Raw genomic sequence first — 16,066 nt, forward strand, 5'->3', positions numbered from 1 at the left:
AACCATTTGGCACGTAGATATGCTGGTCTATTCAAGCACATAACCTCCTGCAATAGCCGGGATTGCTCCAAAAGGGTCCCCTCATGGCCCTTGAGGGCTTTGAGCTTCGCAAGATTATATCTTCCTACCATGTAGATTATGCACACTATGACACTATCGCTTTGTACAGTTTTTGCAATTATAGCCTCGGACAGCATCTATTTCGATCTAGCCGAATAATTATCAGGTATGAATTTGCAAAAGTGGCACTGGATTGTGCACACCTTAGGGATATCGACCCTCTCCTTTTCTATGGGCAAGGTTTCTGCCGTATTCTTACTCAAGCGAATTATGAATTAGACCGCGACGCTACGGGTATGGTTTTTGTAGATTAAACATACCATTTTTCACAGCCAGTATGATCATCTCATCTATTCTCAGCTTCACCTAGTGAAATCCTCCTCGTGTGGGCTAGACTGACGTTCCAAGAGCCGATTGCTTGAATCCATCTATCCGGCCACAATTGACTAAGTAATTACATACGCCTATAGCGTCCTCCTAAACTCTGCGCCATCTCTTATTCCGATCACATTCATACGAAAGCTCAAGGTCCTATCCCAGAAGCAGGTCGGCCTATGCGTCTTTCTAGGCATGGGAGTATTGTCAGGCGTGTGGGCGGCAATAAAGACAGCGACCTCGGGATCCGCGAAGACGTATTACAATAAATTTTATCACTATACACATGGAGTTCGTGGGCGGGAAGTGTCAGCTCTCAATATCAAAGAAAAACATATCTTACGACAATATCAAAGGTCTGAGATACCGTTGAACATGATATATGCTTGGACCCAGTTACTTACGATTACAGCATAATGTGCAAGCCTCTAGAAATGACGGCTACCAAGGACTCCCAATCAAGGCGTATTCATCTACTTACGATACCTAAATCTTTCAACAACAGCTACCACGCCGACGATTTAACACCGCAGACTGTGAGTAGCGTCCAGATAAACAGGACTTCTCCCGGTGCTGGAACTTACCATTGCATTTTCACTCAGCATTATAAGGTTTATTGCAAAGCGAGGGGCTTTTAAAAGGGGGGAATTTGGGCCTAATGCAGGGTGATGCGCTGTTGGTCATTTAACAATATGGATGTGTCAGAACGGCACAGCTTCTGATAATTTTGTTTTCTGGCCCACCGCTTTCCATCGTAATTGTCAGTGATAGGTCCCTAAGTCAAGCGTAAAGTGAGTGCAGAGGCGCGGCGTAGCCGCTGCTAGTATATAGCAAGTATGATTGAACTAATAACGCTACTTCTTCCAAGGTTGAAAGGGGCAAAGCCCCCTTCTTATACCTTGCTAACTCGCATCTGCCTAGCAGGAGGTCCGCAGGACCTCCTTCTAGGCCTACTCCACTTATGCCCCTGACAGTAATTGACCCCCTCCCAGAACACCACTCTTGGTTTCTTGCTGTTTCGCGTTGAAGTACTACTGCGATTGTAACATTTGCAGCCTAGTTATACCTTTTCTCTACCTGTCTCTAGTTTACTGAGTCTAGGTAGTCTCTAAGTTAAGTACCTAACCTACTCAATCATCTACGCACACCGCTCGTATCAACTCGACCTTCATTCAGGGATTATCAAGACCGGATAATTCTAATCTTACAAGTCCGAGACGCAGAGCACATGTTTTAAAGTTGTGCCAGTGTATAGCAGAAGATGTCCGACCTTATTGCACAGCTTGAGGCTCTTTCCAAGTCCCCTCCTTCAGATCCCGCTGCGCGTTCGAACCTGTACCGAGCGGCTAGAAAGCTTCTGGCCGCAACAGAAGACCCGTTCAATACTATCTGTCGGGTCAATGGGGCAGTATGTGGTATCTACGTAATTCGCTTCTCCAGATAGTTAGGTTATGCCTTGTCTAAGACTAACATTAGCCAGCCCATGATCCTCACATTTGCGCAAGTGGCATGCAACTTGGGCTTGTTCAAGAAACTCGCCGAAGCCCCCATTCCCTTGTCAACTGCCTTTCTGGCTAGCTTTTCGGGGGCTGATACCATATTGCTGAGTATTTACGTCTGAGAGAACTGTATATCGGACGCAAGGGTTCTGACTGAAACCAACCTAGGCCGCATACTCAGATTTCTAGCATCGATGGATATGATCGCCGAAGTCGGAGAGGATGAGTTCACTTCTAACAACGTTACACATATTCTTGCCCGTCCTGGGTTTCAGGCTGGTATAGCCCACACGTGAGCTCATCGATGAAACCCAATTTTGCCCTACGGAGCCTACTAATGCGAAGCTCATTCATGCAGTTTTATGGTCGTCATGCCATGCCTTCAAGTCACGCCAAAGTTTCTCGCCGACACAGGGTATAGGAACCCTACCGATGTGTTGTTCAGTCCGTTTCAAGTTGCCCATAAGACCGACAAGCCGGCTTATGCGTGGGCGATGGACCAACCGGAACTCATGGCGGACTTTAATTTGTGGATGACCGAGCAACACCGGAGCCAGAAGACTTGGTTGGATGTATTCGATTTCGCCGCCCATATCGGCGACTCGATGCCAGAGACGCTTCTCATGGTCGACGTAGGTGGTGGCCTTGGACAGCAGTGTGCCCTCTTCAAGAAGACGCACCCCGAAATACCAGGTCGCGTGGTTTTGCAGGACCAGCCGTTCGTCTTACCACATGCTATCTCCATAAACGGCGTCGAAACCCAGGCGTACGACTTTTGGACGGAGCAACCTCTGCAAGGTGAGGTTCTCATATCGGGTATCCAGGGATGCGACACGACTCTAACGCATCTAGGTGCCCGCGTTTACTACATGAGGAACATATTGGAAGATTATCCCGATACCAAAGCACTCAGTATCATCAGGAATATCCTGCCGGCTTTATCTCCTAACTCAGTCCTCATCATCGATGAGATGATCATTCCAAACTCGGGTGCAAATGCGCGTTCTACTGTACAGGACATGATAATGATGACTAGCCTGGCGTCGGCCGAGAGGACGGAGAAGCAATGGAACGCTCTCCTCGACCAGGCTGGTTTAAAGGTGATACAGAAGACTGCGTATAGACCAGAAACGGGCGAGAGCATTATCGTTGCAGTTCCCAATTAGATCATCGCAAGAAAGTCACCCAGATCAAGATGGGATATCGAAGATGCTTCCACAAAACTAATTGATTATAGTGAGATGGCAAAATCATTGGTACCTACGCAGTGTGGCTCAGAACCCGAGTATAAATCAATTGTTCTTGACTTAAGCTATGTTCGGTCCTAATTAATTATAAATTTCAACCTATGTTATTTATTCCAAGTGTGCCTTACTTCCTGGCTAGTAGTTATACTCTTTACATTGACTTGTAGTTATATCCTTGTTAAAAGGAGAACTAGATGACCCCCTGAATGACTAAGCAACCCCTGAATGAACCAAAATTACCTATCTAAACTAATTATCAATCAAACTCCTTTCTCAATTCAGCAGAAGTCATGCTAGGAGCTATAGGAAGAACTAATAGTTGAACCAATCGATAACTACCTAGGTAGGCATAAATTGGATGGAACTACCCGAGTTCTCCGGTGGAGATGATTGGTGACTTAATAAGAGCTGATTGCCATATGTAAGATCCAATCCTCCTTATGAATTAGCCATTCTAATACTAAAGGGGTTTTTTCTTGAAATAATAAGAACATTGTTCCATCTGTAACGATTTAAACTAAGTGAGACGATTGATAATAGATGGCGTTGACTGATTCACCCCTTAGTCCTTTTCGGATTTATGGTAAGAGGGACCATCCTTATATAGAACAATACCAGAGAGCAAGCCAAGCGGAATCCACAAAAGTTGGGGATTCTCCAATGGGAGTTTGGCCGAGTGGTTAAGGCGTTGTGTTTAGGATTTCCATTCGTTCTTCACGAAGTCCATGGAACATTTGACCCGCAATGGGAAACCGCGCAGGTTCGAATCCTGCAGCTCTCATATGAATTCATTTTATGCCCTTATAGCTCAGTGGTAGAGCGCAGCACTTGTAATTCTCCTTTACAAGTCCATGCTGAGGTCCATCGTTCAATCCGGTGTGGGGGCATTTCTTCTTTGATACAATTTGTAGATACCTTTTTGTCGCTTATCGAAGACTAAATCTATGTCAATCTTCTTTAGCAGGTTAGATAGATATTCTAGTTTATTAATAAGTAGAAATAAATTTTTCTTTTCGCCGGGTATTGATACTAAAATTTCGTGCGTGATTCGCCAGTCAGAATACTCCACAAGAATGCTTAAAAGTACCTATCCACCCTTATAAATATTCTCGTAGCGCAGTAAGAGTATCACTTTTCTTAAACCCTTGGCAATAGAATGCCATCACCTTCAATAGGCGAAAGTCGGTCCTGTAAATCGGGACAGTCTTGTGAGAATCTATCTTGGCTCTTTGAAAGGGATGAGCGGACGAAAGTTCTTTTCCCCACGAAATTCCAAGTTACATTTAAATCAACTAGTAGAACTAGAACTAGACGTGGGTATCACAACGTCTCGAATGGCAGAAGCACTTGCTATAATGCATTGTGCTACTAGAACCGACGCAAGAACCGTCGAATTTGCCTTAGGAAGGAAGCTCTGTGCAACAGGTATTAATATCTCCTAAAAGTCATTCTAAGATCCTCAAGATGCAGCCCGGCTCTTTCACGGGTCCGTCGTCACGACTCCACGAAGATTTTTCAACCTGAAAACCGAGCTGTGGCTATTAGATTTTAATCAAGTTCGAGTTGTTACGTTGGGCCAAGGTGTGAACCAAATGGTCGAGGCTTTCAAGGTCAACGATCCTTATTTCACGAAGCCGCTCCAAGAGGATCAGTTGACTAGAAAGATTTGGAATTTGTTTGTAGCGAGCTATCCTACGATAGCCGATTCCATTCTCGTCTAACATGACAAGGTACGGCAACTGCTTACAAGTTTCGGAACTGATCAAGACAATATTATGGATCCATGGTACACTCAAGATCCCAAGAGTATTATAAGATGTGCCTATATAGTATTTAAGTAGTTAAGGTTGGTTAATCGCATCCAAGAAATTCAAAACCTGTGAAATTGCTGGCGTCTAGAAACGTGACTTGGTAATCATAGAAGAGCTTTTGAGGTAATAAGCAGATGCCACTCCAGGATCTCCTAGTCTTAGTACTCGTTCCGTTTGAGTCGATTATACGAGGCATCCGAAATTTAGAGGGTTAGCTTCGCCCCGAGCCCGGCTTTCTTTGCAAACATCTTAACATCGCCGACTAGATCCTCTGGCTTTTCAATCGAGGGGAAATGTCCCCCTGCCTCGTGCCGCTTCTCGTACACTACTGGTCCCACTGACATCGCCAAAATTAGCTGAGACCGCTCTCGTTAAGGGATAAGAAAAACTCAGGAGGACTCACAAGTCTTGCCCCACGAGCTCGGCAGCACCAGCACATCTTTTGGAAAATACGATAACCCCAGCGGTAACTTTCCATTCCATTCTAATAGCGAGTCCATGCCCTTGGGGTTATGCGCCGTCTCATAGTACAACCGCACACTTGCGTCCGCGCCGGCCTGGCTGAACGCGTATATGCTAATCCAGGTAAGAACCTCATCGTCAGTCCATCCATACGCATCCGTCCACCCGACTAGCTTTTCATAAATCCATGCCAACAGCCCGACCGGGCTATCCGCCAGCGAAAATCCGGGGGTATGAGGCTTAGTTCCCTGAATACGGCTGTACCCATTCCCTTCGTCGCGGAACCACTTCGAGCGCTCGAACCCGACCTTCTCGTGGGCAGAGTACCACCCCAGCGCGTGCTGCAGGCACAGCAGAGGAGAGGTCAAAAGTCGCGGAGGCCGTGCTATTATGAGGTTTAGATGCGAGCCGATAACGTGAGCCGGATACTGAATCCCTAGGGAGCGAGTGACCATGAACCCCCAGTCGCCCCCCTGCGTGGCGTACTTGGTATAGCCCAGCTGTAGCATAAGCTTGTGACATGCCTCGGCCTGCTGCGAGATCCCAAACCCAGGCTTGGAGGTTCCCTGGGAGAACCCGAAATTCAGGAGCGAGGGGGCCACGACGTGGAACGTTGGTTCGTCGTCCTTGTCGCCAGTCGTAAGAAGCGGCAGGATTTTGGAGACTTCGATGAAGCTCCCGGGCCCTTCCTCCGTCGTTAGTTGACCATTGTCAATAAACTACTTACGCGCGACGTGAACTCACATCCATGACAGAATAACAAAGGGATCGCCCCGGGTTTCTCGCTCTTCTTATGCACGAAGTGAACCTTCAGATCATCCTCGTGCCCTTCAACGCCAACCTTGGTCGTGAATTGCGGGAGCTTTTCGTTCAACTCGGCCTCTGCGCGCCTCCAGTCGTAAGTCTCCCTCCAGGCGCCTGCGAGCCTCTTGATATCGTCGAGCGGCGCCCCGTAGTTCCAATCATTGGAAAAGCTGGTCTCCTGCGGAAACGTCGCCAACTCAAGCTTCTTCTTCAACTTCTCGATTGCCTCGTCCGGCACAGCGATCTGGTATGGTTCGACGACGCCGTTAGAACTCATGGTTAATGGCCTGTATGTTTTAAAAACCTAGGTAGGTGAGCATGATTGTAAACTTGCCCCTCATCTGAATGAGGTGGCCATTGTATGCATGCCACCGGATACGCCGCAGCCGGGCTGCTCGGCAGCGGGGTGAGGTCGGTGCCTGCGCATCAGGGATTGAATCCCTTGGCAGCAAGCCACCGTATTCGCATGCGACAGGTAAGTTTTGCTATACCACCTCGACGCCCCTTGAATACATGACATACTTAGGTGCGCATTTGAGAACACTACATAAAACACGTTGCAGGTCTGTTCAATTCGTAATTTACTATCTACTACCTGCCAGCACCAGTCTGTGGCATATTATACATCCGACTAAACGAAGCCAGCCAGCAACGCCTCAAGCTTACTTCAAATGCGATGATTTAGAGAAAACACTGGAGATTAATGCTCCAAGATCGCAGCGTAAGTAGTCAGCTTACCGATCCGTTGATATTCGACTGCCCGCATCAATAATTATCTCTGGTCCTTCATCGTTGTGACGAGATCCGTCGAGTCCGACCGGCGTGGTGGAATCGCACTGTCGGAATCCCTAGAAAAACTACGCCTCCTTTTCCCGTCGCAAGGCGAGGCCGAACCGGAAGAGCTACGGGAAGACCGCCTTCTTATCCTTCCAAGCGACGAGCTTCGAGAACAAACCTCGCTGTGTATAGACCGAGTCTTCTCACACTACAACGGGACTCCCTTCGTCGTCCGTTAGATTCGTAACTCTTCGACCTGAAACGCGATCTCCTTGACCTAGACCTACACCTCATTGCATCCTATGAGCCGCTACCCCTGCCCCCTTTTCTAGACGGCTAAGAAGCTTAATCCCTATCTCGGCCTCTGTTCCTGACATCTCTTTTAGCGTGTGCCGGCGACCCCGACCTCGACCTGCTCCGGCTTGAGCTGGAGCTATACCGTCTTCTCTTCGCGCCGGCCGGGCTAGGCGACCGACTATCGTACCGAGGTCTCTTCCGAGGTGCGCTGCTGACGGAGCTCGTGTTCCTACGCCGCCTTACGGGTAGTGGAGAAGGCGACTTCCGCGAAGGGCGATTCCGCTGCGCGGGCGGCGATCGGGAACGGGAATAGCTCGAGACGCGGCGCTGTCGACGGGGAGGTGGGCTAGCCGAGTATGAATCTCGTCTCGTCGCGGGTACCCTGCGCGGGGGCGGACTGCGGCTTCGCGAAGGTGTGTACGAGCGGGATCGGCTAGAGCTTCGATCGCGACTGTACGAGCGGGCCCTAGTAGTTCCTCCTCGTGCAGGTTGTGGAGTCACCGACCTGTACCGAGAATAGTTGGAGCTCCGGCGGCCGCGGGGAGGGCTGGGGGAAGCGGAGTACCGCTTGCTAGTTCTCCGCGGGGATGGGCTCCGCGACGAGCTTTGAGAGTACGAGCGGGCGCGCGACGGACTCCTGCTCCTGCTATACGACAGCGATCGGCCACGTCGCGGCGGTGTTCGTGACGTCGAGCGACCCCTATCGAGGGTTCTTCGCGGCGTGCGAGACCTAGATCTAGAGCGGGACGAGTAGGAAGAGCCGGTGTATGACGAGTAGCTGGACACCGAATCGGAGTCTGAGTCGTCCGCGGCGGGCGGTGCGGGAAGAGCCGGCTTCGGCATGTTCGCCAAGTACTCTCTCATCTCCTCCGTCAGAGCGCCCATGCCGATGCTGGTAAAGTAGTTGATCGAGAATCGCACGTTCCGGGCGTTGTCGCGGGGGAATAGGCCTGTGAAGCTTTCCTGTAGCGTCTCGTCTCGCATTCGCGCCTGCAACTTTGCCATGCCGAGCTCTTCGGAGATTTCCTGGAATAAGATCTTGATAAATATTCGGCTGGCGGAGGTGGTCTCCTCTTCGTTAAGGTGAATGATAGCAAGCGCATGCCAGCCGATGGCGTCCGACCCGAACAGGTGGCCGAAAAATCTAGCAATATTTCGTAGTCGATTGGTCTCGTATCGGTGAATCGTCTCGTAGTACTTTTCGAAGCTCTGCGTAAATAGATCGCACCAGACCCTGTTGATCTTCGAGAACCGTTCCCCAATTAAGCCGAAGAACTTGGAATAAGTCTTCTCCTGACTGCAGCACTCGACCACCATGGAAGGTAGCTCCGCCTCTTGTCCGGGAGGTAGGCTGACTTTCAGAAGCTTGTGGACGCACTCTTCGGGATCCATACTACTCATGATGGTTAGGTAGATGGTCTTGCGGAGGTTCACTAGGTCGGTATTGGACTGATCCTTGATCTCGATAGCTTTTTGCTCCTCTTCCTCTTCGTCGGAACTCTCATCCTCGTCATCATCTTCGTCGTCGTCGCTGCCTTCTCCCAAAATCTCAGCTCTTAATCTCTTATACGCCGCCTCATTCTCCTCCCACTCCGGGTCGAATTTAAAGATATTGAGCCCGTCTTGTACGTCCAGGTCGGCGCTTAGCTCGACTCGGTGCGTGATCTGATCCTCTTCCTCGATCAAGTCCAGTTCCTCCTTGATCGTGGGGTTGTCCTTGAATTTGTCTTTGCGTACCTGGAACAGTACCTCGATCATAAACTGCACCCGCTTATCTATGTCCGCCTCGTGCAGGATGTTCCTGAACTGGTCGAAGACGATATTCGCGATCGCCGGGCTCATCTCCTCGAGATGCTGCCCTACTTCTTTCGTCAGACCTACGGCGATTTCCACGCTGTCGTCTGTCGGTTTTTGCAGCAGGAGGATCAGGATCTGAGCGGCCACCATCTCGTGTACCACCTGCTGATTCACCAGGTGCGCGATGAACATCGTCGAGGACAAGCACACCGCCTTGTCGTTCCGCTTGAAAGCCTTCCTGAACTGCATGACCAATCTCTTTACCAGCAGCTCGCCGACTTGGGGTAACTTGGTGTTGACGATAGCTGCCATAGCCGCCAGTACCGGCGTGAAGGGCAAGCTGGCAGCTTGCGCCTTCATGATGCTCCTGCAGAATAATCCTCGACCTCTGACCAGATTCTCTTGGAACAGTTCCGGGACGATGTGCTTGATATTCGAGACGTTGACCTTGTTGATGAGACCGTTGATGCTCTTTTTCAATGCTTCCCAAGCCATGCGCTGGTATTCCTTGCTCGTCTTGTCCGTGATCTGGGCCTGCAGCGCTCGGAGGCGCGCGGGCGGGATGTACGTTCCGCCCGATCGCATATTTAGAAGCTTCTGATACTCTGCCTTCGCGGCCGCCTGCTTCTCCTCCTCCGTAGGCATCTTCGGCGGCGTACGCTGACGAGGAGGCGATCGTTGTCGGGGAGGTGGCGAGCGACGGCCCCTATCGCGTGCTGGTCTGTACTTGTCGCCGCCATCTCGAGGTCGGCCACGGTCGTTGTCGCGGCGCGGAGAGCGAGGGATGGAAACCTCATTCGGCGACCGTTCGCCTAGGTGGCGCGTCTCGACCTCCGCCATGGCTTGCTAGCACTGGCTAACGACTATGTGCTGTGGCGTCTTGAGGTGCTAATCCGAGTACTAAATCTACAACCATCAAACGGATAGTAGAATTTGCTCTCGGGGAAAAAAAAATAGATGACTGATGGATAAAAATTGAATTGAGCCAGGCAAAAAGCGACCGTTAAACTTACCGTGACGAAACTTTTTGGCGAGGCTGGCCCATATCCCTGTAGGTGGGTCCTGTGTCCACCATTTCCACCATATCATTGGCGCACTGAAGGAGCGCCCCTGCTAGTAACTTTACTCAAGCCACAATCAATTAGCTACTAGCCACGCTGCAACTTTAACCTAGAATTGCTCAGTCGTGTCGCGTCTCATTTGACGGGACAACTCAATTTCTAGCCAGGTCATCCACCTCACGAGGCAACAGAAGTTCAACGAAGGCGCATCCTTTTAGACGAAAGCTTCTAGACGAGACTTGTAAACTGTCGATCCACTCACTCACTACGTTTCTTATAAAAGCCGACAATTATTCATTTACCACTTTACAATTGACAATGGTATGCGAACCCATTCACCTAACTTGCGCTTTGCGGCCCTCAAGTCATACTGTATACAAATAATTATCTAACACCTACTCACAGCTCGGCACTCTAGTCGGCCTCGCCATGCTTGTGGCTGCTTCCGTCGTCTTTCTCTACTACTCCATCTGGACACTGGCTATGGTAATTCCCCTTCCCCGGCTCTCCCTCGCATTCTCTCTTCTTTCCTATTATACCCCTATCCCCCTTCCCCCTTGCCTACGACCGATCTAACGTCTAATTAGCCATTTGTCGACTCCGACCACCCCCTACACGCCTTCTTCCCCCCTCGCGTCTGGGCTATCCGCATCCCCGTGATCCTGATCCTCCTTGGTTCTGCCGTCGTTGGTTCCTTCCTAAGCGTCGTCATGATCCGCAGCAACCGAAAGAGGGCTGCTAAGGCCAAGGCCGTTGCCGCCAAGAAGAAGGCGTAGGTTTTCGTGCATTTTCAAGTTCGGAAGGTTATCTGGCTTGGGCGCGCGTGGGCGGTTGCGAACAGGAATTGGGGCAAGGACATATGACTTGGATTGCTTACAAAATCCCCATGAACGCGAGCTACGGATGTCATTACAGGCGCTTCGCCGAATCGGATGAACCCATGTATACTGCTACTACATACCTTGAGGTAAAAACAAAAAAGTTACTAATACCAAAAATAACCATATATAATCGCGTTTGTCTACTATGTTTGAGGACCGAGCGTGCCAAGGTGACTTGATGTATCTAATTGAGTTGCGCTCAACTGACTACGGACGACGGGGACTATACATCTCTCGTGTCTCGATGATGCGACGTGGTTTATGCAATAACTCCAGTTCCTACCGTTCCATATCATCCAAAAAAATTCACAAGCCTGATCAAGCGAGGGTCTTATAGGATGTCTAGTCGCAAGAGAGCCTTGTTGCCGGCCTCTTGCTGACGTTTGCGCAGTCTGAGCATCCAACTTCGTGTTGAACCAAGACGCCTGTTCCAGTAACCCAGAGTTAACTCAAAATTCGGCATGTGTCTCAAACTCTCTGGTCCGCAAAATCAAGCACTTCGCAATCATCCTCGAAGAATCCGTCTTCGTCAGCGTCTGTAGATCTGTTCCCACCCCTGCGTCGTCTGGTAGTAACGACGATCTGTTCGTCGTGCTCACCGACTTGCAGTACTCGTTCCATAGCCGACGCAGGCAAGGCTCGGTGGTCGTCGATACTGTTGCTAATGTCCTCATCGATCAAATTCGCCAATCCCGCATTCACGATGACACCGCTCACGGTCTGCCCGAACGCCCACGGCTGCTCCGACGTAGCTGGGGCTTGGCGACGTCCGGCGCGTCTCGACTTGTCTTCCAATGTTGTAGCGGCCAGAAGGTGCGATACGGAAGTTGACATATCCTCCGCGTATACGTATAGACCCACTCTTCTATCGGTATGGAATGGCTGGTAGGGCGCGCTAGACTCTATCTCAGCTTGCGGGATAGAAGCCTCCGGGCTGTAATCGGAATCGATCGATTGAGGTCGAGGATTGAAAACCAACGTGTTCCCACCCTCGTGCTCCTGGTTGGTAATGTCAAGGTCTTCGATGGGATCGATGATCTGTTTGATAGAAGGCGCGATGAGATCGTCTGGGAGGCTCCTCAGTTTGAAATCCCTATATCTATTGGTATGGTGCAGACGAGGCTTGTCTTTCGCGATGGTTGGCCTTCGACTCTTGCCCGGAAAAGTCCTCACTAGGCCATCCCCCAGCACGAACAAGGTATGGTATTTCTTGCCGGTGATCCACGTCGCGCAGAACGGTCCGGGCAACATACTTCCCGGCGGGAGGCTGACGCGGTTCTCGCCAGTATGGCGCAGCTGGTTGATGGCTGTCCCGGCATTACCCAGAGAATGACTAATTCCCGCGGCAAGCACCTTGCCTCCGTAACCGGCACGGTCCATTATGGTGGATGTGGTGTGCGAGTTTGAGATGCTGCGCTGGTGACGGGAGGTCAAAGTCCGTGTAGCCCCGTAAGCAGAGCTGATGGCGTTTGACGCTAGCGAGACTGCCGATTGTGCATTTTCGGAACTTTTAGGCGACCCGTCTTCGACTCTTACGCGACGGCGGGGAGGGGGCCAGGTGTAAGCACTCGATGGCATGTCCAACAAATGCACGGTACCTCTCTCCGTCACCATCGCGGCTCGCTCTCCATTTGGCTTCGCCCACGAAACGTCGACGATCCGAGCGACGGTCATCCGTGAAAACTGAGCGACTTGCCTTACTCGCGTCGTGTGTCCGTTATTCAGCTGCGAATTCTGCAGGGCGGAGGACTTGGTGTATTGAATACGCATCAGATCCCAAACCGTCTGGACGTCACCCTTGCTGCTCGCTGTGAAGAGAGACAGGCCAGTCGGCGAGAATGACAAGAAGCTACAGCCAAGCGGCGCCTTGAACGTACTGACATGGTGGATCGTGGTCGAACTCGTAAGGCTTTGCAAGTCCAAGATTGACACGAGGCCCGGCTCCTTGGTCACCGCCTGACCCGGTATCCCGTAGGTTGGCGGAAACTGAGCAGCGTCGGATCTTCCCGAGTATCCTCCGCTCCATGGTGGAGAGCCCATCTGAGGCTGTCGGGGTTGTGCTTGCTGACCGGGCTTAGACCAGTAGTTCTTCCAGAGCTGAGCCGACTGCTTCCCAACCCATCGGGCCCCCTGGAGTAAGTCCTGGGTGGTTTCTCTCATGATACGGTTCACTACGCCGTCAGGCATAGGCTGATCGACGTCGGCGCTCTCATTTGGCAGGATAGGGGGGGCAAGCGTTGTTAAGCCGGGTACTTTGCCTTCCAGAGGCACAGGGATGGACGGATTGAGCGACTTTTGAGGTGAGGGCGCCGGTGGGCAGTACGCCAACCATCTGCCGCTCAGCGATATGATGGGCATCTGCGGGCGCCTGCCGGTAGGAAGCTGGCCCGGGCTCATCTCCTGCTCAGGCGTCGAATCGCCATTCAAGCTTGTCCACAATTTGCCTACGCAGCAGAACTGATACCCAGGTTCTTGCTCAAACTTTGCCTGTCGAAAAATCCAGCACTCTCCGGTGGCACCGGAAGACACCACGATACTCCCGGCATCGGCGCGGATCTGAAAGGCACCGGCCGGCGGAGGGCTTCGGAAGATGGGGTTCGACACCGAAGTCTTGATGGGAGTCTTCGGTGCTTGCAAAAGCACGTCGACTAACCTGTTCGTCGACAAGGAATACACCTCGACCGTAGTTTGGTAGGCGTCAACCACCGGTAGCGTTTTGCCAACACTGACCTGCCGCTGGTTACCGTCCGACTGAGGTGTATGGATGCCTTCCAATCTGGGACTAGGGGACCCGTCGGAACGCGGGTCAACGGCTATCTCGGGAGCACTCGGAGGCACCACCGGCCCATGGATAACAAGAGCAATCAGAGGGAATATGCCATGCGGATCCTGGACGTCGTTCCAAGGGAGGATCTTGGCATTGTAAACTCCACCACGCAGCCCTCTCAAGCTAGCGAGTGGCTCTACGGCATGTTTTGAAACGCTGTAGATGTCAATGCCGCCTTCGTAGCCCGTAAGCACGACGTTGTCGCCACCCGGCAAGTGAATTCCGTCAGAGGTCGGGAGAGTATCGAAGCCAAAATAGAAGCCCCTCTCACCCGGTTTCAAGCCTGCCTTGGCATTCAGATCGAAGTCGATGTCCGGCGCTCCGTAAAAGTGGGCTTGAGGCTGGTGAGGCAAAGGCGGGTGAGACCCGATTCTCGGAGCAGGAAAGGGAGAGTGCATCGAGCTTCTCCGCACCCCGGGAGGCGATGACGCTTGAGAACGTATATCATTCGTAGGGTAGTGCGACTCTAACTGGAAGCTCAGAGGTCGTCTGATGCTGTTTGGAGGGGACGCCGAATAAGCGTTGCCATTCGCAAACTGCTGCCGTTGTTGCGCACTCCAAGCATACGGTAACGCCCGCTGGTCCTCGTATGAGGAGGGTTGGGTAGGCGGGGAGTCGCCCATGATGCTTATCAGGTTTGAGGGTGATCCGGCAAAAGGTCCCATAGCCCTCGCCCATTCGGTAGCGCTCGGCGCCGTGCTAGCGGACACCGACGTTGTCGAAACCGCATCTAGCAATGGAGAGGCTGCCGCATTACCGTTCGTAGGGATCGTTGCGGGGGTGGCGGGCTTCAATTCGGGAGACTGGGCCAGGGGAAAGTCGAAGGGCGGCGAGGCATCTTTGGCGATACCGCCATTACTAATTCACGGTCAACATTATTCTTACGTGCTAGGACCCGAACAGCCGGTACATAATAGATAATCCGGTATTAACTAGGTAAGAGAAGGCATTCCGTAGAAGACGTACGTAAACTTAGCTCCATGTCTTGTCACCGCTGCGACAACTCCGCCGCTTTCCTTGACATTCTTTTCCTTCTTCTTTGAACCTGGCGCATCACTTCCAGTAAGCTTCTGTTTTCGTTTACTACGACTCTTTCCCCCCGCGGAGGAGGACGAGGCCGGGGAGGTATCGCGGGTAGACGAACCGGGCATAGGGGGGTGCTAGCAAGTTGGCTGGGGCAGTTTCCTGCTCGCCAGCGGAGGAGCTCAGGGATGAGCTCAACTCGCAACGGAAAGGTCGCAGAGGCTTATCGCGATACGTTCTGGGAAGGGGAGGGAAGAGTCACAAGGAATCGTAAATAAGGTGATTGTCAGAGTCTGGTTAATCGGGTCGAGGAGGTTGATTCGATAGGAGAGTCGGAGGGACAAAGGCACACACAAGCGCGTTGTACGCGATCGACAGTTGGAAAGCGGGAAGCCGAAGCTACCTAGGTAGGATTGGGAGAGGGGTGAAGCACAAAGGAGAGGAAGACGCGGGAAGACGCAGGTAACCGAATAGGCACGGCAAAAGTATTATTACGATCTCGTAGGGGCTCTCATGAATTAGTCGTAGTAGTCGTCGAGGGGTGGTTGATGGAGATGATTATGCCAGCACTGCTGTAGGTATTGTATAGTATTCACAAGAAAAGGGTATCGGATCTATGGTATGTTTATTCGGACTCGTTGTTTCGCTTTGTTGTTTAAGGAGAGAAGATGGATTAGTTGAAAGACGTGAGAGGGAAAGAGGTTAGGGAACCAAGGATACCAAGGATACGATGTATGACTCGTTCGGAGCGAGGCAGGTCCTATCGGGGGCTTCCAGCGAGTCCAGCAGCAGCGGTCCAGATAGAAAGGCGGGGCAGAGGGCAGATGCGGTACGCGAAGATGAAGGTACCGGGTACATTCAATACAGGCGATACGACGCTATTGACTATCGACTACGGTACCTAGCGCTAGGTAATTGCATTGGATAAGGGTGGATATGGGGGAAGGAGGGGGGAGATACCTTGAACACCTTTAGTCTAATGACTTAACAGGGGTAAGGTTCCAAGGTTCTACGTGTGTAGGTCACCAAGTCACTAATCTGGCAACTTCCTGACCTGTAGATAGGCGCGATAGGCACATGTGGATCAACGTTTTAGAACCCCAAAGGCAAGGAACATGGCCGAAGTGGATATATCCTACGTATTG

General features: G+C 51.4%; 5 protein-coding genes and 2 non-coding genes across 7 annotated transcripts; 4 read left to right on the forward strand and 3 right to left on the reverse strand.

Moving 5' to 3' along the window:
* Positions 1-1,696: 1,696 nt before the first annotated feature.
* F4807DRAFT_470653 (S-adenosyl-L-methionine-dependent methyltransferase) lies at positions 1,697-3,736 on the forward strand (the record flags this gene model as incomplete). Its single annotated transcript, XM_048002842.1, has 5 exons — positions 1,697-1,843; positions 1,916-2,042; positions 2,103-2,226; positions 2,293-2,732; positions 2,787-3,736. 5 exons carry the CDS (start codon positions 1,697-1,699, stop codon positions 3,098-3,100), a joined length of 1,152 nt encoding a protein of 383 aa, XP_047857735.1. The 3' UTR covers positions 3,101-3,736.
* A 107-nt stretch (positions 3,737-3,843) lies between these two features.
* On the forward strand, positions 3,844-3,962 carry F4807DRAFT_t23. Its single transcript has one exon. It is a non-coding gene; the product is annotated as a tRNA-Leu (tRNA).
* Positions 3,963-3,978: 16 nt separating this feature from the next.
* Positions 3,979-4,068, forward strand: F4807DRAFT_t24. Its single transcript has one exon. It is a non-coding gene; the product is annotated as a tRNA-Thr (tRNA).
* Positions 4,069-4,839: 771 nt separating this feature from the next.
* On the reverse strand, positions 4,840-6,671 carry F4807DRAFT_410168 (alpha/beta-hydrolase). Its single transcript, XM_047996593.1, has 3 exons — positions 6,199-6,671; positions 5,396-6,139; positions 4,840-5,329 (listed from the first exon to the last, which is right to left on the reverse strand). The coding sequence occupies exons 1-3, from the start codon at positions 6,533-6,535 to the stop codon at positions 5,196-5,198; spliced, it is 1,215 nt and encodes a 404-aa protein (XP_047857736.1). The 5' UTR covers positions 6,536-6,671; the 3' UTR covers positions 4,840-5,195.
* A 97-nt stretch (positions 6,672-6,768) lies between these two features.
* Positions 6,769-10,107, reverse strand: F4807DRAFT_410170 (MIF4G-domain-containing protein). The gene is made up of 2 exons (XM_047996594.1): positions 6,904-10,107; positions 6,769-6,821 (listed from the first exon to the last, which is right to left on the reverse strand). Exon 1 carries the CDS (start codon positions 9,967-9,969, stop codon positions 7,381-7,383), a length of 2,589 nt encoding a protein of 862 aa, XP_047857737.1. The 5' UTR covers positions 9,970-10,107; the 3' UTR covers positions 6,769-6,821; positions 6,904-7,380.
* A 512-nt stretch (positions 10,108-10,619) lies between these two features.
* F4807DRAFT_456560 (dolichol phosphate-mannose biosynthesis regulatory protein) lies at positions 10,620-10,966 on the forward strand (the record flags this gene model as incomplete). Its single annotated transcript, XM_048000891.1, has 2 exons — positions 10,620-10,676; positions 10,778-10,966. The coding sequence occupies 2 exons, from the start codon at positions 10,620-10,622 to the stop codon at positions 10,964-10,966; spliced, it is 246 nt and encodes an 81-aa protein (XP_047857738.1).
* Positions 10,967-11,367: 401 nt separating this feature from the next.
* F4807DRAFT_255465 (uncharacterized protein) lies at positions 11,368-15,292 on the reverse strand. The gene is made up of 2 exons (XM_047994429.1): positions 14,865-15,292; positions 11,368-14,756 (listed from the first exon to the last, which is right to left on the reverse strand). Exons 1-2 carry the CDS (start codon positions 15,047-15,049, stop codon positions 11,540-11,542), a joined length of 3,402 nt encoding a protein of 1,133 aa, XP_047857739.1. The 5' UTR covers positions 15,050-15,292; the 3' UTR covers positions 11,368-11,539.
* Between the last annotated feature and the right edge of the window lie 774 nt (positions 15,293-16,066).

This window comes from Annulohypoxylon truncatum (genome assembly GCF_022578515.1).
Source record: "Annulohypoxylon truncatum strain CBS 140777 unplaced genomic scaffold F4807scaffold_4, whole genome shotgun sequence".
Lineage (NCBI taxonomy): Eukaryota > Fungi > Ascomycota > Sordariomycetes > Xylariales > Hypoxylaceae > Annulohypoxylon > Annulohypoxylon truncatum.